At 38.6% G+C, this 22927-nt stretch overlaps 5 protein-coding genes across 5 annotated transcripts; 1 reads left to right on the forward strand and 4 right to left on the reverse strand.

Moving 5' to 3' along the window:
• Window positions 1-1274: 1274 nt before the first annotated feature.
• LOC120011395 (mitogen-activated protein kinase kinase kinase NPK1-like) lies at window positions 1275-7914 on the forward strand. The gene is made up of 17 exons (XM_038862502.1): window positions 1275-1701; window positions 2449-2490; window positions 3342-3407; window positions 3490-3600; window positions 3674-3754; window positions 3857-3934; window positions 4037-4119; window positions 4693-4774; window positions 4850-4950; window positions 5511-5550; window positions 5724-5783; window positions 5866-5915; window positions 6003-6207; window positions 6312-6536; window positions 6635-6960; window positions 7052-7119; window positions 7305-7914. Exons 1-17 carry the CDS (start codon window positions 1417-1419, stop codon window positions 7400-7402), a joined length of 2001 nt encoding a protein of 666 aa, XP_038718430.1. The 5' UTR covers window positions 1275-1416; the 3' UTR covers window positions 7403-7914.
• Window positions 7915-8267: 353 nt separating this feature from the next.
• LOC120011396 (microtubule-binding protein TANGLED-like) lies at window positions 8268-10111 on the reverse strand. Its single transcript, XM_038862503.1, has 4 exons — window positions 9845-10111; window positions 9473-9615; window positions 9298-9356; window positions 8268-9183 (listed from the first exon to the last, which is right to left on the reverse strand). Exons 1-4 carry the CDS (start codon window positions 9926-9928, stop codon window positions 8381-8383), a joined length of 1089 nt encoding a protein of 362 aa, XP_038718431.1. The 5' UTR covers window positions 9929-10111; the 3' UTR covers window positions 8268-8380.
• Window positions 10112-10609: 498 nt separating this feature from the next.
• LOC120010798 (kinesin-like protein KIN-14S) lies at window positions 10610-15754 on the reverse strand. The gene is made up of 12 exons (XM_038861660.1): window positions 15409-15754; window positions 15205-15288; window positions 14435-14610; window positions 14099-14198; window positions 13742-14005; window positions 13377-13656; window positions 12895-13056; window positions 12475-12690; window positions 12326-12363; window positions 12040-12203; window positions 11827-11940; window positions 10610-11658 (listed from the first exon to the last, which is right to left on the reverse strand). The coding sequence occupies exons 1-12, from the start codon at window positions 15413-15415 to the stop codon at window positions 10876-10878; spliced, it is 2388 nt and encodes a 795-aa protein (XP_038717588.1). The 5' UTR covers window positions 15416-15754; the 3' UTR covers window positions 10610-10875.
• A 171-nt stretch (window positions 15755-15925) lies between these two features.
• LOC120010799 lies at window positions 15926-18674 on the reverse strand. The gene is made up of 7 exons (XM_038861661.1): window positions 18368-18674; window positions 18066-18146; window positions 17521-17558; window positions 17293-17372; window positions 16932-17012; window positions 16596-16704; window positions 15926-16443 (listed from the first exon to the last, which is right to left on the reverse strand). The coding sequence occupies exons 1-7, from the start codon at window positions 18644-18646 to the stop codon at window positions 16299-16301; spliced, it is 813 nt and encodes a 270-aa protein (XP_038717589.1). The 5' UTR covers window positions 18647-18674; the 3' UTR covers window positions 15926-16298.
• A 3112-nt stretch (window positions 18675-21786) lies between these two features.
• On the reverse strand, window positions 21787-22542 carry LOC120010579 (probable leucine-rich repeat receptor-like protein kinase At1g35710). The gene has a single exon (XM_038861359.1). The coding sequence runs from the start codon at window positions 22540-22542 to the stop codon at window positions 21787-21789; it is 756 nt and encodes a 251-aa protein (XP_038717287.1).
• Window positions 22543-22927: the final 385 nt, after the last annotated feature.

Raw genomic sequence — 22927 nt, forward strand, 5'->3', positions numbered from 1 at the left:
CGAGCGACGAGTTCACACAAATTTTTTCATGAATTTGTCTAATATCCGTATTTTATGGGTTATTACATAGACAAAATAGGTTTACCCAATATATACTCAGACGATGTGAATTCTATGATTCCACATAGTTTACAATTTGCATTTAATGGTCTGGTGTGGATAAAAATGATTATAGCCTATTTTGTAAGGTATGACCAAACTCAGTCAACTATTTTGACTAACCGATCAAAAGTCCATGAATTGAATGTGGGTACTTGGCCCCGCACGGCCACCTCCGGCTCTCCAAAGCCCCTACTACCAGTCAAATACATGACCCACATCAAGTATGACAGTTAAAACATATATATATATATATACACACTTCTATTGACTGCATTACGTGCATGTTAGGAAATCATGTTCAAATCACTTAAACTCAGGTTGTTGCCGTTCACTTGTTCTCCTCGCCTTGCCTTCATCATTTGTTTCGGCCGCAATCCTAGCATCGACCCCAAGATCGACCAATCACAACTTTTTTTCGATTGTAAGGTTGTTGGGTCACCTACTCTAAGCAACTTCGAGACATGCACCAATTCTCTCAAAGGATGAGCCGCAATTAATGACTTATTCTTATAGTCACCTATCACATCAACCACATTTTCTAACACATGGTATTCACAAATCATTTCATTCTAAATCATTCTTGAGATCCGTCCCTACATGGCGTCAAGTCATCCCATTTACTTCACATAAACTATAAATACTCTCATTTCTTTTCAAAGAAAGGAGGACTCTCGCTCTCTGAAACTCACACAATAACACCTCTGCAAATCACCATTGTAACTACCTCTATTGCATCTATTCTTCAAATCCAAAACACTTTTCCTGTTGTACCTCCCTCTATGATTGATGCCACCCCACGTTCATTCATAGCACCCTCTTTGGCTTTTCGTTCTACTGACTTGATTATCGGAGCTTCTTTGTACGACACCCTCCCAGTGACAAGACTCTTCCAATTGTCTCTTGCTCACATGTTTTATAGGTTGCTGGTTGTCCATCTTGACTTTTTCGTGATTGTAGATCGAGCACCTATAAGAGTGCAATTAAAATTTAGAAGAGTTTGAAATAAGAACAAATAAAATTTTGACAGAATTGCAAACCATAAAATAGTGATTACGGATTGCATGAAAAAAATTCCTCACTATTGATTGGTTTTAAAAAAATATTATCATTTAAAATTAATTTCACAAAATAAAAAAAACGCGTTTTTGTTTAATTATTTTGAAAAAAAAAACTCACGGAGCCTTTTCCCTCCTCTCTCTCTCCCCCACTGCGTGTCTTCTCCAATTGATCTTCTTTTTGCCGGCCAAAATCAAACTCCCAATCAACGCTCTCTCTTCCTCACTTCAGCCCTCACTTTCGCCCTACTTGTCGACGATGCAAGATTTCTTCGGCTCCGTTCGCCGATCACTAGCATTCAACTCACCCCCATTTGCCGCTGAAGAACCAACAAGCACATCCACGACCCCACCATCTCTGGTCGATAGGATTAGCTCTTCCTTACGTAGGTCTCGGGCCTTCCAAAAACCCTATTCCCCTCCTCTACCCTGGACCCTTCCTCCGATTCGATGGCGCAAGGGCGAGTTGATCGGTTGTGGTGCCTCTGGCCACGTTTACATGGGCATGAACCTTGATTCTGGAGAGCTATTGGCCGTGAAGCAGGTACCTTTTTTCGTCCATTGATTTTCGAGTTTTCATTTTCAATAGCGGTTTTTAATTGGTTTTTGTCAATTTTGCTTGTTAATTGTTCATGGCGTTCCGTTAATTTTGGGTATTCTTGATCGGGGTTTCGGTTAACCTGGGGTTTTGGCTCTTTGATTGTTTTCTAGGTTTGGGTTAATTTTCGGGCTGGGGTTGGTGCTTTTGTCTGTTTGTGATTTCCTTGAATTGCATAGGAGTTCTTCATTTTAATGCTAGAATGAATCTCATTCACTTGGTTTTGGATTGTGGTTTTTAGGCTTATTCAGTGAGATTCAACTGATTCTTGTTTTGCAAATCATTTTTTTGAGTAGCCAGATTTTTTTTTGAGTTTATTGTGGGCTTGTTTAAGGGTTTATAATGCTTCTCGAAAGTTGAAGTGATCACTGGTCATTTTCAGTTAGAGTTTGGATTCGAATGTCTGTTTGGCAGTTTTTTTTTGGTTACTTTTGTTCTGTAGTCGAGATTGTTGCTTTTGATAAGAATGAATGGCGATGGAGAATTCATGGGATGAATTTTTTATTTTCTCATATGTATTCATGTAGCCGGCCCAAATAGTGTTTGGGATATTGGCTTTGCTGCTGCTGCTCATGATGATGATGTTAATTTCAGTCATTGGCTCTCATTTTTGGGTTGTTTCTTATTTGATCTTCCTGGTTTTATATTTGGGATTGACTTTGACTTCGAGTTGTCTTATTTTTCGCCTTAAAGGTGTTGATTCCATCGAATGGTGCAATGAAGGAGAGAACACAGGTTTGAGTTGACTTACTTTGTCTTAACATAGATTGAAGTATTTATGCTGATGACATCTTGTATGCTAATATGGTTGCTTCTTCGTATTTCTGTCATTGTGTTTGGTTTCTATAAATAGTAAGTACAGGAAAAGAAAGTTGTCTGCTTCATTGAGAGCATATAGAGAAACTTTTTGGATCTTATCCATTATTTTAATTAAGATATGCACATTGACTAGGTAATTAGCTATATACACCAGGATCAGTTGACTTCTGGATTCTGAATAATAGAATGTTTAGCATTTGTATGTGTCTCTACTTTTAAACTCCCACCATGTTGTAACGATTGGTGGAGTCATGCGTTATCTCTTACTTCGTATTTAGTTGTTGTCAAGTTGTATGGGGGATCATAATATTGATTCTTCTTCTCGGGTAGTTGAAAAGTTCTATTAAATATAGCAAATGATTGTTTTAGGTCCCGCTCTTTGGCTGTGTTGTTTTGCTCACAAATCTGTTGAAATCGTTAATTTTATTACTTTACTAGCTAGAGAAGGACTTGCTTATGTCTCCTCAAAATGTTGGATCATTGTTATTCTTCTTTTGTACCTTACAGTTGATGAACAAACTGACTAGGAGCATATAATTCGCAATATAGATTTATTACCTAAGCTAATACAAATGATGTTAGTTTTCAAGAAATCTGAAGATTCTGAGTTTCTGTATCATCTTTTATGTTATTCGTAAGAAAATAAGTGTATTTGTACTTTATGTTTATTATAGACATTGCAGTTGTTCTATCAGTTGATGTTGGTCTCTTCAAGAATTGTCTTAACATGGCTGTACAGTACTTAATTTGCTGATCATTGTAAGTAGGATCACATAAAGGGACTTGAGGAAGAAGTGAAGCTTCTGAAGAATCTCTCACATCCAAATATTGTTGTAAGTAATGTGTATTGATTATGCTTATGAATTGCATTTGTAGCCTATCAAATCTCCTCCCGCTTTCTTTTAAAATCCTCAGAGATACTTGGGAACAGTGAGGGAAGAGGAAAGCTTAAACATTCTACTGGAATTTGTCCCTGGCGGATCAATATCATCACTTCTGGGGAAATTTGGACCCTTCCCAGAGCCTGTAAGTCTTTGCAGACTGACTTTGCTTCTGACAGGTGTTCTAGTTTGTAATCTTTTTCCTAATTTGTTAACAGGTTATAAGATCATACACAGAACAGTTATTGCAGGGACTTGAGTATTTACACAACAACGGAATCATGCATCGGGACATTAAGGTTCCTTTTCTTTTATTTTCAATTGATGTGAGCTGTAGATGGTTTTATTGCTCCTCTCTGTCCTTTGAATAGGACTGATGAAATTTTTTTCTATCCACTCAGGGGGCAAATATACTTGTAGATAATAAAGGATGCATTAAACTTGCAGATTTTGGTGCATCCAAACAGGTTGTTGAGCTGGTAAGTCATGTTTATCCACTTTTGATTCATTTGTTTCCAAGCTTTTGTATTTAGAAATGTCTGTTGGCCCACATGTTATAAATTGACATGCTTGGTCCACAGGCTACTATTACAGGTGCCAAATCGATGAAGGGTACTGTATATTGGATGGCTCCTGAAGTCATTCTGCAGACTGGTCATAGCTGGTGAGAGCAATCTGATTACTGATCCTGTAAATCTCTATGTCCTACACAGAAAATCCCCATCTTTAGCATTGTTAGAATGGAATGGTCTCGTTATTGTTTCATGATATAACCTGCCCCAAGCAGAGAAAAACTATTGATATAGAATGTAATAAGAGCGCGTGTGTGTGGGGGTGGAGGGAGTGATCTCTCTCTTCCCCTTCTAAACTAGGGTTGATAGGAACTAAGTTACAGGAGTTATCAAGATAGATGCAGTAAGGAATGCGGCCCATGTTTATTTCTGCAGGAGAATCCAGATGCGCTAACCATGTTCTCAAAAGTAAATTTACTTGTCATACTTGTTAGTAAGCTGTTGTTTTGATTGATATTCAAATGCTTGGCTACTGTTTTTTTGTGGACGTAGTAGTTCTGTTCACTTAAATACTCTTTAAAAGTTCGTTTATTTTTGCTCAATGAAGAACTGCATTAAACTTAGTTTTTCTTGTTACATCATTTGTGTTAAAGAGAAATGCTGGGGATGTCGCAATTTAGTTAGATGCAAGTGAACTTACTTATTTCTTTTGAATAATTTCCAAGCTCTGCTGATATATGGAGCGTTGGATGTACGGTAATCGAGATGGCCACTGGAAAGCCTCCTTGGAGCCAGCAATACCAAGAGGTACCAAATTGTGCTGATTTTTACATCTCTTGTTCAATATGCTTATTCGTTGCACTGACAACAGGTTTTTTTTAGGTTGCTGCATTCTACTTCATAGGGTCTACAAAATCCCATCCTGAAATTCCCGAGCATCTCTCTACTGAGGCAAAAGATTTTCTGCTCCAATGTTTGCAGAAGTACTTTTTTCTGTCTCCTTTCCTCTCTTTTCTGTATGGTCTGGTGTTAATATGAAATCTAGAATCTATATGATATGAGGAGGGATTAAAATGTTTGGTGTCTTCAACGCAACAAAGATGTTTAAATACCCAATTACCCACACTCTAGTCTCAAGTTTTCGTATGCTTCCTGCACTTCCACTACTTAGAAGTCTCTTGTAGAAATTCATTTATGGTATCTAAATTTCATTCTGTTATATTCTTTCTTTCAATATACGTATTCTTTGTAATCATGATATAGTATAGAAATTTTAAAAAAACCCTATTTTTCTGCTATCCTCAGATATTGGGTAAATAATAACTTTATTCAATTCTGTTTTTGAACTTTTGCAATAATTGTATGATAATGATAAAGTACGAAAATAAGAATGAAGTCATACAGCATGCACAAAGTGTGTTGGGTGCTGGCATCAGTTATACTCGCTATTAATTTCCTTTCTTGAAATTAACTTTCTGCACTAAGTTTTACATACAATAACTAGCATGCCTGCTATATTGATACCTCTAATGACCAATCACAGGGAACCAAATATGAGGCCAGATGCAACCAACCTGCTGCAGGTGATTACTCTTTGGTAACATTTATTACCCCTTATGTTCATCATATTCGTGGCTTGCGCTCTTCTTTGTGTGCTTTATTTATTATTCTGGGAGTTTCAGTGATCATCTGAGAAATGACCACACAACGATTAAATTATGCAAGTATTTGATATCTATTCATCAATTATATGCAGCATCCCTTTATTACAGGAAAGTTTTTGGAGTCTCATTCTGTCACTGATACCTTGGTCATGGTTAGCAATTCATGACCCTGTGATATTGGTTTCTATTATTTCTTCTCAGCCATCTTTTTAATAAGAATTACTGTTCAACCAGGAGAATTCTGCAACTTCTTTGCAATTACATCCCACTGACCTGAACACTCTGTAAGTTTTACATTCTGGTCTCTTTTCATTTTTATCCTTGATGTTTTTTGGGGGGGTTTCTCCAATAGCACTGACATTATTTTTCAGTCAAATGTCAGTCTGTCCTGACACATCAGACGTCTGTAATTTGGGCACTCTGAGGTATTCAACAAATACTAATAACCTGTTAGAAAGTAAGCTTGGATGGGGAACAAAGAACAGTGATGAAGATATGTGCCAGATTGATAAAGATGATTTTACAGCTGATGAAATAAAGCTTACTTCTGGTTTGAATCCATATGACTTCAATCAGGTGAGAAGTTGTTTTCATGTCTTTGTAAGAGTTTGAGTGTGATCCAGTCATCTAAGAGAGTTGCTGCATCGTGTGTAACTCATTTAATCATTTGCTTTAATTAGAGTTGTGATTCTATGTGTGAGCTTTCTGGCGACTGGAGCAACAAATTTGGTGTGAGTTTTAAACATGAACCGGCAGAAAAGAATTCAGCCACTACACAAGAATCTACCGCATGTCCTAAAGCTTTTGGCAAGGAGGAAAATAGTTTGTTTCCTTTTGGGGCATCACTGTCTGAGGATGATGATGAACTCACTGAGTCAAAAATTAAAGCCTTTTTGGATGAGAAGGTATCATTCTTTTACTTGAAAAACTGCACGTTTTCAGTCATGTTTTTTATCTGGATTTGCATGACAGGCCTGACTTGAACTCGCAATTGATGCTCCAGGCTTTTGAACTAAAGAAACTTCAAACACCTTTATATGAAGAATTCTACAATAGTTTAAATGAAGCTTGCTCTCCAAATTTGTCTGGGAGTAAATGTGACGAAACTATTCCAAATTACTTGAAGTTACCCCCAAAAAGCAGGTCTCCAAAGCAGGTTCGAGTTGGGTCTCCATCTGCAGCTTGTGCTGGAAGCCCTGGGAGTAATAGTAGACGTGTATCTAATATCATTAATGTAAGGGATCACAGTTTACGTGAGAATTTATCTCCTCAACATAACGATCAGAAAGGGCCCCTGGTTGATGCGCATCTAGAATCAAGTAGCCCACGGTTAGTCAATTGCCTCTAAGGTTCGCAGAAATTTATTCTCTGTTGACTGTTAGAGGTGCTGTGGCCTGAAATCGATGCTTCACTTTTGCAGTATGAGCTTTTCTGAGAGGCAGAGAAAGTGGAAAGAAGAGCTTGACCAAGAGCTTGAAAGAAAAAGAGGTTAGAACTCTTCATATAAAGTATGCACATACGTGTTGGAAAATTATTTCTCATTATTAGCATTCCCGGTGTGCATAATGCATGCACAAATGAAAGTTTTGGTTGGGTTGATGTTAAGCTCAGGCAGAGATGAGTTCAGATTTTTGTTTTCTGGCGAGTGATGGTTGTGAACACTGTCTTTGCAGAGATGATGCGTTTAACGGGTGTAGGAGGAAAATCTTCACCCCTCAAGGATCAAGCCTTGAATAAGCCGAGGACAAGGTTTGCATCTCCGGGCAGATGAATAAGTCAGAAAATTTTGCTGGATCTCAAGGACAATTGCTTGCTATGAAGAGTTCATATGATCTCCCAAGTTATGAAATATGATCTAGAGTGGTGGTTCGCCATTTACAGGTGAAAAACAGCAGTGAAGCAACATCTCCTCATTGTGAAGCCTAAAAATGTGTGCCCTATTATTGGTTTAAAGGCCTAATTGGTATACACCACATAAGCCATTCTTGCCAAAAAAGGTAAATATCTGGAGATGATGTATTGTTCTTTTTTCTTTTTTGGAGTTGAGGGTGGGTTTTCTGATGTTTCCATACACATTGTATTATTGATGTAGAGCAACCAGAATCAGTATTGAACATGGCACATCATACCCTAAAATTTACTTCCACGTTTTTCTTAGCCACACTTGTGGATCTTACAGAAGTAAGTACCTAATGTGTGTTAGTGTTGATTGTTGCCAAGCTGGCATGTTGAGCTGAGGAATTCTCGGTAACAGAAAAAGTGTATTGTTGATTGTTGTTTTGATGGCGTCGATACTCTTCTACGGTTATGTTTCAAATGCATTAGGGCTTGTTTGGTCGCTGGTTAAATGCTCTCATGAATCCTAAAAGATACTGGAACATCTCCCATGTATTTTCTTGATTGTGTATCAATAGAGATACAGATTGCATAGTTGTTTAGACAAAGAGCTCGTAATGTTAGATGACAGGAGAAGCATTATTGCTAAATCAACTATGGCTGCTGAGAAAGTATTTCAAACAGAGCAAAATAAATAAATTAAAGGATGTACAAGCGACTAAGTGAGCATGTGGCCTTGTGGTGGATTCAGTTGTAGAAGTGCAACTTAGAAAAGTTGCATGTTAAATTTCTGAAAACAGACTCTCTAAATATTATGTTGAGGTAAGATCTGTGTACATCTGGTATATCCTTGACCCTCTGATTGCCGGAGGGGACTTATGCATGGGAGTTTGTTTACTTTTTTTATACACAATCAAATTCTCCTAGTTGGGAATTGCTTAGGAGGAATTGAAACCGGACGATATTTCAGCCCATCAATCTTCTGTACATTTTTTATGCCCTTTAAAGGAGACACCAATCTGTTGGCAATCCTTGAAGGTGAAAACGATCGCCGCAGTTTTGAGGCAGTTGACACCTTTGGTGATGATTTCTTGCTCAAGTTTGCAGACCTTGTAGGAGAAAGTGAAACAACTGGTGGGCTCTTGATCTTTACATGATATTTGGAAGCTGATGATGGCGGCGCTCGCGGTGGAGACTTAATCAAGAACTTATGTGGAGTCTGTTGTTTAGTTCTTGCTATGACTGGTGACCTTGTCTTGCAGAACTTTGGTTGCTGGGGAGCAGAAGGTGTAGAAAGGAACAGAGGGTTTGGAAAAAGTACAGTTTTTTTAGCCCAAGGCCTGTGCTTGGGAGATACTCTGTTTGCCACATAATGGTTGTTATCTTCTTTGTGGAAATCAGTCTTCTTTGGAGGCGAAACCTTGAAATTGATACGTGATCTAGCCCTTTGAAGAGACAGCGTATCGGATTCTGATCGGATTAGGGTTAGTTTATTTTGCTTCTCCTTCGTTCTTCTGGTCTTGAGTTCAGTGTTCTCAAGCAGGGGTCTCTGTTTCCTCTGTTCTGTGACTGGTGTTTTTGGATCTTCTGGTGCTATTTTCTTGGTTTTGTGAGCAACTGATGTTACTATTTCTTTTGCAAATTGGCTTGCTTGTAGAATATCTCCCATTGTTTCTCCTAATAGCATTGCTGGTAACGACATTTGTCGCCATTCTCCTGTGCAAAATTGCTTCAAAAGTAGTCAATAGACCATAAAATCAATTCTGTTTGATCCCAGAGAAAATGAAAAAGATGAAACTAGATTCTAAGTTCAAAAGGAAGATGAGAAACCTCCTATAGTTGCCGGAAACTTCCCCGCCGGAGATTTCCTGGGGGTGCCATTCTTGATCCTTTGATCGTCGGATATTCAAAATAAAGAAAACCCATTTGAGCATATCATCAAAATAATCAAAGGTAACAAAAATTGCATCTTTCATCAAGAAGACGACTTAAAAATTGATCAAACCTCACAGTTTCTTGCTTGCACCTAAGACTAGTCCTCAAGTAACCTCTGATGCTCCTTGGACTGAGACTCACTCCAGCTATCACCTTGGTTCCTCCTGCAACTGTGTACTGCAGTTCTTGCAATCTTGCCATACATTTATCCACCTTCACAAACCCATCAAAGTAAACCGCAATCCCACAAATAATCAGGTAACAATTTCAAACTTATGCATAATTAAGAAGCAAACCAACGATGAGAAGAACCCTAAATTTGGACCTTTTCAAACATGAGATTTTCATAAGAAATTTTTTTGTTCAAACTCACTTCCAATTTTCTTCGCTTAATTTTTTCCCCTGGGAGACGGACAAACAGTAAGAAATGATGTAAATTTACCTTGTTTACAGTTTCTCTGATGAGAGTTGGGTTGAGAGGAGCCACCATTGATCTCCTCTGCTTTGGTGGGGTTCTTGCAACCATGATTGCCAACGTCAAACACCCACAACACAGAGAGTAGATTTGCTTTCTGTTTCTCTCTCTAAATACTCAGAAACCTGAGATTCTTCATAATGGCTTCCTTCTCCGTTACGATCTCTCTCTCTCAGACCAAAGTGTAAAAGTCAAAAACAAAACTTGAAACATAAAACTCTTGTAACGGATCTATTTTGTCTCAACGGTCCAATCTATCCATCTAGACTACACCACGAAGAAGAAAAAACGCATGCTAACGGCTACTTTCCTATTTTCAACTTAAAATAACACTTCCCCTACTTTAGGAGGTATTCATAACTCATAAGTGGGCCAGAGCATCGTTGAACTTCCATAGATCCTCTCGTGGATGTGCTTTTTGACACGTGTCACGCATCCAGTTACCAGCCAAGTCACGTTAAAATATTTTTTATTTTTATATTTGAAAATTAAAATATAACTGTCTCAGCCTATTCAAATGTTGAGATGGACGTATACGATTTCAAATAAATCATATGAGACGTGGAGTCCACAATCTTACATAAATGACGGGCCTTCCTTCATCTTAGCATTTGGGATAGTTGAGACGACAAGAAATACTGAGATCCTTAGCAATCCTTAGCGTTTTCGTCTTTTATCCAATCATAATCATTCTTCAATTTTTTACTCAGTGCAAGAGAAGTTCAAAAGAAAGTAATCCAGTGAGCACCAGTAAACTGCAAGGCATAGAATACAGGATAGCAGAGAAAAATTTCTTACACGATATGTGAGATAGGTGTATAATCCAAGATAGACAATGAGAAAAAGAATTTCTTGAAAAGGTAGTTAAACATTAGGTGGGAAAAAAAAAAGAAAGGAAGAAAGAATTGATGTGAAAGTGTTTAATGGCAAGCCAGAAGTATATGTTTCGAGCCAGTCTCCCACCTTTAAGGAAAAGGGAACAAAGGATCACTTGGTTATCAGTTGAGGGGTCGATAAGGTAACAATGAAGACCTCCCTTGATTCTGCATGGTTCTTAGCCTGAGTGGACTCCATACTAGCGGTTTCCGTTGCAGTGCAACAACTGTTGGATGCTTTGGCTTCCATGATCCAGTCTGTGTTGGAGGACTCCCCATGAATTTCCTACTGCTTCTCATGGCAATTGGTGTAGTTACATCTGATGCTGTCTTGTACTCTAGCAATGGAGAGAACAGCTTTGAGTACCTTGCCTTCCGCGGGTCCTTCAGTAAAGATGGTCTTCCTATCGCGCTTCCATTGCTATATCGTGAAGCAGAGTTGTTAAGGGGAGTTGTAATGTATGAGCTTGGGTCTGGTTGTAGCGTAGCAATGGATACTCGTCTTTTGGGCTGAAGGACCTGTGATGTCATTGAAGGACCAGATGGTCTAATAGCTACTGACATACGTCTTGGTTTCATTAATAGGCCTTTTGTGTTGGCTGCCATTGTTGTCATTCTGGGAACATTTTCTTTATCTTGTGTTGGGGCAGGAATAGCTGATTTGGTTGTAGCAGTTTTACGAGCAGGGTGAGGAGATGCTTGGGGCATGAAATTGGTGATCCTTCGCAACGGCATTCTCAATTTTGAAGGACCCAGTGGTGGTTTCTCTGGTTTGGTCTTTACCGGTGCTTGTCTAGAAGATGGAGCTTGTCTTGAAGACCGAGTAGAAGCAGCATCAAGAACTCTGGTTTCTTGCTTTAATCTAGTTTTCCGCTCCTCCGCCAACTGATTCTCCAGGTCTCGAACCTGTTGGAAAATCAATTAAATTGCCAGTTTAGCTGGATCACAAGTCAAGAAGGAATAAAATGCAAACTCAAAAGCCTCAAAAGAGCTATAACGCAAGAAATGCAAGCTGCTCTAAAAAATAAGAACAGATGACTCCTGATCTAGATAACTGCAGACAGCCTTAATTACCTTTTCTTGAAGACTTCTGCAGATATGCTCTCTAGCAGTAAGCCTTAACTGCAAGGACTGCACATTATCCTGCAACTTCTTTGTTTCTTTCTCATCATGCTTTAGCTTCTCTGCCTGTTGGTTTATATAAATCTGAGTCGCAGCTACTCAAAACAACAGAAAGAAATAATGAAGATAACTAACAGAAGTTAGAGAATGAAAATTATGAAATACCATTTGCTTGTACTTGAAAATCTCAGTAAGGTCTGCTTGTTTCCGTACAGGACCACTTTCAATCCCTCGGACTCGACTGGCAAAATTCAGAGAGCAAAGGGTTTCCCCAAGGTCTCCAGAGCTTGGGCTGATCTGAACAAACATCAGGGTTTTGCAATCTCCTCCTGCATTTAATAATCCAACAAAAGATCAACCTTCGCAGAAGAAGACATTCAGGTTCGTTGAAGGAAAATTTATTTGGATCCAGTCCTCAGTATATAAACTTAAGAAACAAATCACCACTTACCTAATGAACTCTGCAGCATGTGGGTGAGCTTGGAGTTCCTAGTGCACAGCAAAGGATGAAAAAGCTCCAGTCAGATAAGTACTCGTGAGTATAAGATGAAAAACAAATGTGTGTGCGAGCAACAGAGAAGAGACTAGAGAGAGAGAGACCTGTAAGGAATATGGCCTGTTTTAGATGCAAGGGCAGAGATAACATCCCCAAGTGCCGAAAGAGACTTGTTTATGAACTGAGATTCCTTTAGCCTTTCACCTTCAACATCAATTTTTCCGACACGCTCACTACCAGCCAAATCCACCAGCCAAAGGTGACTCTTAGTTTTTTGCCCATTGACTAAATTTTCCCCCTTTACAGTTATCCGCAACAGGCTGCATAAAAACAATTTGTGGTAAAGAGATGTCTTGCACTCGACCTATTATTTGACCAATATAACTTGTGTATTTGCTATAACTTGTATCTCAATTAGCTGGCGCTGACCTCACTCATCAATTTTGTAAGAAACAGAAAGCTAGACATAATTTATACTTAGTTCACTTAAATAAAAGAAAAGGAAACAAAGAACTGAGGTTTACCAGTGAGAACGGCTGCTAAGCTCATTTGCATTGGTGGATCCAACTGATCTTACTCGGCTTCCAGACTTCAGAAGGTCCCAAACTTCCTCTGTACTATGAACACGAGCTTCAACAAGCCCAGGGACTTCCTGGGTTCCTTCGGCTGCTTGCTTTATCTCCAACCTTAATCCAACAAAATAAGAAATTTGCATTCACTTTACCTTCTCATATCTCTCAAATCAATATAACATAGCCAAAAACATAGAAGTGATGCATGCTCTGGACAATATAATAGAGACTAATGATCTTCCCATTTCCCCCAAAACATGGCAGGTATATTTGTCTCCAAGTCAAAATTCTTTGATTTGGAGGTATATGATCAAGTAAGGTTCATTGGACCATCAACTAAATTATCCACAAGTTGCTTTATGATTCAAATGATCAGACTTCCTGAACAGAACGTAAAGCAAAAAAAAAATGAAGGCTGGCAAAGAGAAACTCACCTTTTGCTAGCTTGGTTTGAATTGTCTACTAGCAGATCTTTAATCTTTTCATTGTAGACCTCCAACATGCTAACAGATAGCTCATATCTCACAATGCCGTTTCTTTCCCCAGATATGCGAAACAACTCCTCCAAAGTCTTGTAGTTGACTCCCCTATTTTCAGGGGTTCCCTCCATGGTAAATGTTTTCCCAGTTCCAGTTTGCCCATAGGCAAATATGCAGACATTATAACCATCCAGCACTGAAGTCACAATGGGCTTTGTCTGTGCAAAGACAGCATCTGCATATATGGTCCTTACGGAATCAACAACTTAACAGTACATGTCTTCACAAAAAACAAAAACAGCAGGGAGATATCAAATTACCTTGGTCATTCTCGGGCTTAAACACATGGTCAAACTTGAATTGCTTTTTGGAAGAATCAGAGGAGATGATCTGTAGCTCATTGTCCTGTGACAAGTCAAATTCCACGACATTTTTCAAACCATTGTCAATTTCAACTTCATTCAATGGTCTACATCTGCAAAAGACCCTAATATTTCCTTTAAGTTCGATAACTTCATTGTAAAGCCGCTTCCGTTCAGAAGACTCCTCCAGGTACTTCTTCTTCAGAAGTTCATGTTCATGACCTAAGATCAAACATAGCAAGAATAATGCCATAAGAGCCCAAAAACTAAGTAACTGACATCTGATAAATAATACTACCACTTCCAGATACTCACTGAGATGCCAAAGCATGTTTATAGCCTCTGGGCCGGGAAAGGAATCTGTTGCCATACCCTTCGCTTGATCAGATAAAATAGCATGTTCTTTCTTTAGGTTCTGAAATAGCAAGAGTCAACGACATAAAAAGACATTTCAACACTGCAAGTTGAACTCCTAGAAGAATTTGATTCCCTCCACCCTCACAAAATGATGATTTTCAGGTGTTAAGAAACCAATGAAATGCAATTAATTCTAAAATCCAAACAAATAGGAGAAAACATCCAAACAAACAGGAGACAGAACTAATATATTTTATCAGAGATTACATTCTAGGGCGATTATTAGAATTTTACCTGAATTTTAATGCTCAAAGTGATAATCTTCTGCAATATAGGAAGTGTTGGCCCCTGAGCTAGCAAATTTGTATTCGATATAGTATCCTCATCCATTGAATGAGTAGTTTCTTCAACTTCATTTCTGTTCCATGCATTATCTCCATTCATGGAATGGCCACTCTCATCAACCAATTCTGTGGCGAAACACCAAAATCATCATATAAACAAAGAGAAATCTGAAGACAGAGGATACAAGAAAACTATATATTTTTCATTAATCACTGATCAACGATGGAAAAGGACATGTCACTTGATACAAAAAAAACTTGGATTGTGCGCATATGCATTGCTGAATCTAGTAACATTATAAAAATAGAAGAAAATTTTATTTCACAGGAACCAAAGCCCTAGAAGAACTCAGAGGATAATAGAATGGATAATTCACAGTTTCGGTTAAAAATTAAAATTGAGTTGAAAATAATTAAGTAAATAAAAATAAAGAAACGTAATGAAACTCTCACCAGCCACAATCTAATCTTCAAAAACCTCATTACTCAAACCCCAACTTGAAAAAGGGATTAAGAGATTCAAAACATCCAACGTTTAACGTTGAAAGATATCAAACCTAGCTATAATTCATAGAAAATTTAGGTCAAGAAGTAAAGAAAAGATGAATCAGAGAAACGTACGAGATCTACTCCTTTAAAATTAGGTATTTGTGCATTCGAGGACAATAAAGATTACAAAAAAAGAGCGAAAGTAGTGCAGGAAAAGAGAAGGACAAGAACCTGAATTTGAGGATGGAGAGGGTAGTGGGTCGCAACGAGAAACGGGGTGCTTGGCTCTCTCTGATAATACTTCCATCGTTTGATCTATCGACAAAACAACACAGTTCTTTACTGATCGAATAGATCAAGAAATAAACAAGTATATAAAATTGGGGGAAAATCACACTCCCAAATCAACAAAAACATGTACTACAAGAGAATTACCGTCCATGGATCTAAAATCAGAGAATTCAAGTTGCCGAATTTCACAGAGATTGAGCGAGAGGAAGACTGAGCGAGCGTGAGAGTGAGAGAGAGAGAGAGGGAGAGAGTTTCAGATTGGAAGAGAGAGAGGGTTTTTCATTCAACTTTGAATTGAAGGAAAGATGAGCCGTCGATTGGGGGAGCTGCTTCTAACGGCTATATAATTTTAATTCTAATTCCTAAAGCGCTCGTTTTGGGCTTTTTTTTGGATCTAGGGTTGAGTGTGGGCCAGCTTTTTTATTGATAAACAAAGCAAATAGAAAAAGCAGAAAGCTCAGCCCACTAAAGAAGGTCTATTTCTTGATGATGTGGCAGACAGCTATTGGTCCTCTGAGCCAAATTACAGACCCAAATCTTTCAACGCCCGGTTTAGGGAGTAGAAATGTAGAATCCGAGTTTTGGGCCTTTATGGATCTAGGGGTGAGCATGGGCTGGCTCTGATAAGATAGCAAAGTAAAAAAACCAAAAGCCCAGCCCATTAAAAAAGGGTAGTAATATGCAACTGTATTCTCACTCAGAAACGAATATACACAGAACCAACGGAATGCCCATTTATTTGTCATCAAATAATAACCAGCTTTCACAGAAGAAAGGGGAGGCGGCAGCATTTGGGTTCCCGCAGTCATACAAGCCCTTTTTAGCTCAGCTTTCTGCCATGTTCAGTCAGCTATGGGATTCCACAGCCAGGCAGCACTCAGGAGTTGGATTCAGTATAAAGGAGAACCTAACATCTTCAATAAGGGCTTGTTCTACTACTTTTCAACCGAAGAAAAGTGCTTGTTGGCTAAACATTGAGCTCGGCGAGTGAAGCTGGATTCCAAGCGGCATAGAAGACCGGCACTTCAAGAAAATCAAAACCAATCTACATGTTGACTTGAAGACTTGGGGGGTTGTTTCTTTGGTTTCTGGAACCGATTGTTCTCGAACCTAGCTTTAACTATAAGGGAATAGAGCAAGTCTGCTTCTGCAGAGCTGTTGTACGGCATGTTCAAGATACTGCAAAAGTAATATAACATCTCAAACATGATCATTGGCCAGCAACAACCAAAGTAGAATTTGGTTTTGAAAACTCGAGACGAGTTAATTTATGCAAATAGTTTGGAGGCCCACAATGTATCAACAGAGCATTGGAGGTATGAGAGTCTTACCTGCCAAGTAACTCCTCTAGAATAATTCTCTGTGAAGGTGTTACATAGTGAATACAGCTTCTTGGGCATTGACCAACTGCAATCTGAACCTGGTAATCTTCACCATGCCCTGATGACATGCAACTTTAAATTTAAATATCTTATAGATTTCCATCAAAATTTACAAAATTCTGAACTATATGACATGCTAATGCTTTGTTTTCTGCTATTTTATTTGATATTTGAATTAAAGTGATTACTCCTTGAGTTATCAATCTTCCTGACCGTCACTCGTAGATGTGTGCTACCTCACAAAGGAAAAATTCTGTATAGACAACTCACTGCTGAATGACCAACCTTGTGAAGTTGCTCGTGCAGTCCCAGTTGAGGAGAATGCAAAAGCATGAGGTGCTCTTTTAATGCATGAATATGGACACCCTGATATATGGTTTAGAAAGACACGTGAATGTTAGAAACAACATAGCACGACAAAAAGGAGAGCATTAATTCCTACATTTCTCCGGAAATATGGAATCTGTATCCCATCAGAAAACAACCTTCTGACAGATGGATTTAGTAGATTGTAAATAAGCTATCAAGTTTTAGATATAAGGAAGAATAGTCATTTATCTCCATGTTAAGTCAATCTCAACTTCAGTACACCGTTGATTTCGTTATACAGAGATTAACATTGGTGAATTGTGAACTTATGGGTTACCTTTTCCAATACAAAGAGCCTCATTAACAAAGAGATCCATCGCTTCACATTCTGGTTCATCAAATGGATCTAGACATTCCCTACAAATCAATCTCCAGAGATCAAACGTGCAAACTGAAACATACTAATTAAACCAAAGACCTGCTAGGAAATTAATAATGAAAATACTTGAATATGACACAGAAGTTGAAACGATAAATTTTAAAAACATTGAAACACCAAGTTCACCTTTCTATGATCTCTGACCGGCTGTAATTGGTTAATATCTGCACATAATATAATATAAATCCCACAAAGAAGTCACCAACTCGCTTTGGCAAGGGATATATGTAGCAAAAAGGAGGTCTTTGCCTAATGGTAACCACTCCTTAAGATTTTAAACAGGTTGAAACTTCTAATCCTTTCACATGCTAAATTAACAAACAATAAAATCAATATATGTTCATAAAAGGGGATATATCATATATGTAGCAGTAAATCCAAAGTACAATGAACCAAAAACCCTTGTCTTGGGCAATGGCAAATGGAATGAACCCTAAGAGGCACCACGTTAATCACAAATGTCGACAATTAGCAGCTACTGGTGTTTAAATTGTCCTGGCTCTTGAATATGTCACAACTATTTAGCTTACTAAACATTCTACACATATAATTGAACTCACAATTCTATTCCATTCAACAAAAAAAATTGAACTATCTAAAGAGAAACAGAAAAAACTGTCAAGAACAAGTTAAAAAAATGAAATGTCTGATGTTTTTTGGAACGGATATACCTCATATGCCTGAATTACGCGGCGAATCATAGTATTTGAATCTCCCCCACCTCTGTTCACATCAGGATGATATTTCTTGACCTTGGCACCGAAAAATAAAAAACCCTAATTAGTGATTTAAAAGAAATGTACACGATTCAATAAATCAATCAAATAGTTCTCTAATCTTGTTGGGTATTGCTATTCCAACTCTCAAATTTCACTGCACCCACTCCTCTCCTCTGTACATGAATCTACATCCCAAAGGCGTGGAGAGGATGCAGCAAAAACTGGAGTGGACGTTGAGGGAAGGGGAATTGTACTTTGGCCCGGAACGCGGCTTTGAGCTCAGCGGCTGAGCAGCTTGTCTCGAGGCCTAGGACGGCATAAGCGGCGGAGCTGGAGAGAGGAGGATCGTCTAGGGTTTGGCTTCTGCAATACACCGAGAACCGAGAATCCGAAAAAGAGAAAAAGTCAGGGAATTTGAGCAGTGGGCTTTTAGGGTTGGATGGGAAACCATGGCCGTGACTGTCCGGAGTGGTAACCGTCCTTTGGAACGGAAGAATTGGAGGGATTGAACTGTAGAGACACAAAGACACCATTTCCCCCCCTTGCTCTAGTCTGTTTTCCACTTTGTGGTTGGTTAGATAGTAGTTAAATTTTTCCCTCCTGAAACGGTGCGTTTTGTTGGTTGTTTCTATTCAGGTTAAAGCCCATAAGACCCAACATAGGATGGTTGAACCGTTGAAGTACTTATGTGGTTCTCACCTTCTTATGAGTTAAAGTTCTGAGAACTTCTAATCTTATTCTTATCCACGATTCGGGGATAGCCTAGTTGGGTTATCTCTTTAGATTTTGAATTTAAGACCTAAAAATTATCGTTCAAGATGAGGTTCCGATTCTAAACTAATGCACCTGTTTTCATGTGAGTTGCGACTTTGTATTGTGCCTCGGTCCAATTAACCTCAAAGGAAATAAATCAAACTGTGAAGCTACATCTTCAAAAGAATTTGGAAGTTGGTTTGGGGTAAAGTTTTTCACATATATTTTCCTGGCAGATACATATATAATCATACAGTGAACTTAAATGCCTTTTACACTAGGAATTTTTAAAGTCTACAATTACAAAGTCATTCTTGATCATCATCATCTCAATCTCTGCTACTTTGCTTCTTGGAGATGTTACTAAACTCCAGCTGGTGGACGCTTGCCACCACCTGGTCCATGAATTTTATCTGAATACTGATTATTCCACAACTCATGGTAGCTGCGTTCGTAGAGCCGCCGATCAAGTTCAGGTGGGATAGAGCCAGACAGTGGATTATTGTAGAGATGCAAGTGAGTGAGTTTGCTTAAATTACCCAAAGAAGATGGAACCTGTCCATGTAGTTTGTTGTTGTGGAGGAAAAGCTTATCAAGGGACCTGAGTTGGCCTAATTCTTCGGGAATTGAGTCACTTAACTGGTTTTCAGAGAGGTTAAGGATCTCAAGATGAGTTAACAGGCCAATTGAGGATGGGATTTTCCCCGAAAACCGATTAGTCGACAAGTCGAGGTAGATGAGGTTGTAGAGCTGACTCATTTGAGGTGGGATTGAACCAAGAAGTTCATTCATGCTAAGATTGAAGTACACAAGACTGGGAAATGATGAGAATGGAAATTTTTGGAGTGTACCAATTAGTCCTGAATCGGCAAGGTTGATTCCGGTGACTCTTCCGGCGTCGTTGCAAGAAACTCCAAACCAAGAGCAAGGACTTGTTTTGGTTTGAGGCCATGAAGACAAGAGAGGTTTAGTTTTGATGTGAATGCTGGATTTCCATCTGAGAAGAGCTTGTGCTTCTGATGAATCAGAAGCAACTTTAAGTGGCAGATTAGGTAAGGTAAGAAAGAGGACTAGATAAACACTTGAGAGGGCTATTTTGAAGAGTTGGAATTCCATTGTTTTTGTTCATCAAAGTTCTTGTGCAATGTATGCATATATAGAGTTTTACAGCTTGAGATGATCTCCCAGTTTTTTCTGCTAAAGTATTATTCGTGTTAACTACTTGGCAATAGCCTAGTTGGTTATATCTCCAGGCTTAGGGTCTATGGTGCCTTAGGTTGGAAATTCGAACCAACTAGCTGTGATATTTCTTTGTGGAATCCTGATTCCATGAGTTGTCTCACTTTTAGAATCCTAACCACATGGGCTTTTGCCAGTCTTACCTTTTTCTAACGTGGTACAAGCTGTTTAGACAATCAGAGGTTTACGCCCACTCAATTGTGCAAAGGGCATCTTGGGTTGGATGGTTACTCGGTACAAAAAAAAAAAATTGTTTGCATTATTGGCAAGTAAAAAAGTTGGACAATGATGCCTTATAACCTTATCTTGACAACTTGCATTTTTGTGTGTGTGTGTGGAGGAACTTTCCCTAATTGCTTGGATCTGTCTTTTTTTTTTGCTGAAATTAAGCAAAAAGCCAAAAACTAGTAAAAACACCAGAGGAAGATAAGGTATGGCTCTCTTGTAACAGAAGGAAAAAAAAGAAGAAGCTATCAATGTGCACATGCAGGCACAGTTTATTTTCTGCTAGTTATACATTTTCATTCATATACAAACCATTCATTCAGAACTTTAATAGTACTTCAGAACACAAAGCTAGTAAGTTTACAAAGGAGTGCTTCTGGCCAATATGGTCTTCATCTATACTTTGTTCAGGTGAATTACCTGCCACCTGGTTCTGGAGTTTTATGTGGATATTCACCATGCCTCAATTCATGGTACACGAGCTTCGAGAGACGACTAAGCTTAGGTAGTTAGGTGGGATGGAACCAGATTGTGAATTATTGTCGAGATGCAGATGAATAAGCTAGACTCCGTAGCATGTTTTCAGAGATGTTTAGGACTTGAATATGTGCTAACATGCTTATCGAAAAAAAAAAGTGTTAACAGGCCAATTGGTGATGGGATTCAAGGTAGACGAGGTTAGAGATCGAGCTAACTGATTTCATCTGGTGTTGAACCATGAAGTTCATTCATGGTGAGATTAAAGTATGGAAGATTGGCAAGGTTGATTGTGGTGTCTCTTCCATCATTGTTGCAAGAAACTCCAAACCAAGCACTAGGACTAAAGAGAGGTTTGGTTTCTCTGTGAAGGCTGGCTTTCCATTCATTGATAAACAATGGTATCATAAAGAACAAGCTTATCTTCAAGAGTTGCAATCCCATTGCTTTTGTTTTTATGTATTTGCTTATTATAATGCATACAGACATTTACAGACACGCTAACATGTGCCCCAATGATACAGTTACAGGGTACAACCTATAAGTTACATGTTTAATTTAGGGCTACATATATCTTGGTTGTCCTCGATCCCGCACACTTTTCTATTGCCAAAACGGAAGAAAATCCTAATAACTTCATTCACTGTCTAGCTGCAAGAACTTACCAACTTAAGCAGCTTCTTCCAATACATCTATCATCAGCAACACAATTTTCAATTTTACTCTGCAGATATATATATATATATATATATATATTTTTTTTTTCATTCATAATCATACAGTGAACTTAAATACCTTACACCAGGAAATTTTAGAGTCTATAATTACACAGCAGTACTTTGGGACAATTTGGGCCTCATTTCTTATTTCTTGTACTACAATTAAGTAACCATCATCTAAGCTTCAGAGCCCATTGTTGATCATCACCATCTCAATATCTGCTACTTTGTGGTCGAATTGCAACTTCTTGGAGATGTTACTAAACTCCAGCTGGTGGTTGCCGGCCACCACCTGGTCCATGAACTTTATCTGAATACTGATTATTCCACAACTCATGGTAGCTGCGTTCGTAGAGCCGCCGATCAAGTTCAGGTGGGATAGAGCCAGAGAGTGGATTATTGTAGAGATGCAAGTGAGTGAGTTTGCTTAAATTATCCAAAGAAGATGGAACCACTCCATGTAGATTGTTGTTGTGGAGGAAAAGCTTATCAAGTGACCTGAGTTGGCCTAATTCTTCAGGAATTGAGTCACTTAACTGGTTTTCAGAGAGGTTAAGGATCTCAAGATGAGTTAACAGGCCAATTGAAGATGGGATTTCCCCCGAAAACCGATTAGTCGACAAGTCGAGGTAGATGAGGTTGTAGAGCTGACTGATTTGAGGTGGGATTGAACCAAAAAGTTCATTCATGCTAAGATTTAAGTGCACAAGATTGGGAAATGATGAGAATGGAAAGTTTTGGAGTGTACCATTTAGTCCTGAACCGGCAAGGTTGATTCCGGTGACTCTTCCGGCGTCGTTGCAAGAAACTCCAAACCAAGAGCAAGGACTCGTTTTGGTTTTAGACCATGAAGCCAAGAGAGGTTTAGTTTTGATGTGAATGCTGGATTTCCATATGAGAAAAGCTTGTGCTTCTGATACATCACAAGCAACTTTAAGAGGCAGATTAGGTAAGCTAAGAAAGAGGCAGATGAGATAAACAGTTGAGAGGGCTATTTTGTAGAGTTGGAATTCCATTGTTTTGGTTTTGGTTTTTTGTTTTTTTGGTGTTTGTGCATCAAAGTTTTTCTTCAATGTGTGCATATATAGAGTTTTACAGCTTGAAATGATGTCCCGGCTTTGCCTGCTACACTATTATTTGCGTTAACCACTTGTCAATAGCCTAATTAGTTTTCTCTCCGGACTTCAGGTCTACGGTACCCTAGGTCGAGAGTTCAAACCAATTAATTGAGATATTTCTTTGTGGACCCACTTCTAGACCTCTATCCTCATGAATTTCGGCCTAATAGAAATCGTTTACATTATTGGCAATTATAAAAGTTGGACAATGATTCTTATCTTGACAACTTGCACTTTTTGTGTGTGTGTGCGCGCATAAGAACTTTCCATAATTGCTTGGGAT

This window comes from Tripterygium wilfordii, chromosome 12, assembly GCF_013401445.1.
Source record: "Tripterygium wilfordii isolate XIE 37 chromosome 12, ASM1340144v1, whole genome shotgun sequence".
Classification (NCBI taxonomy): Eukaryota; Viridiplantae; Streptophyta; class Magnoliopsida; order Celastrales; family Celastraceae; genus Tripterygium; species Tripterygium wilfordii.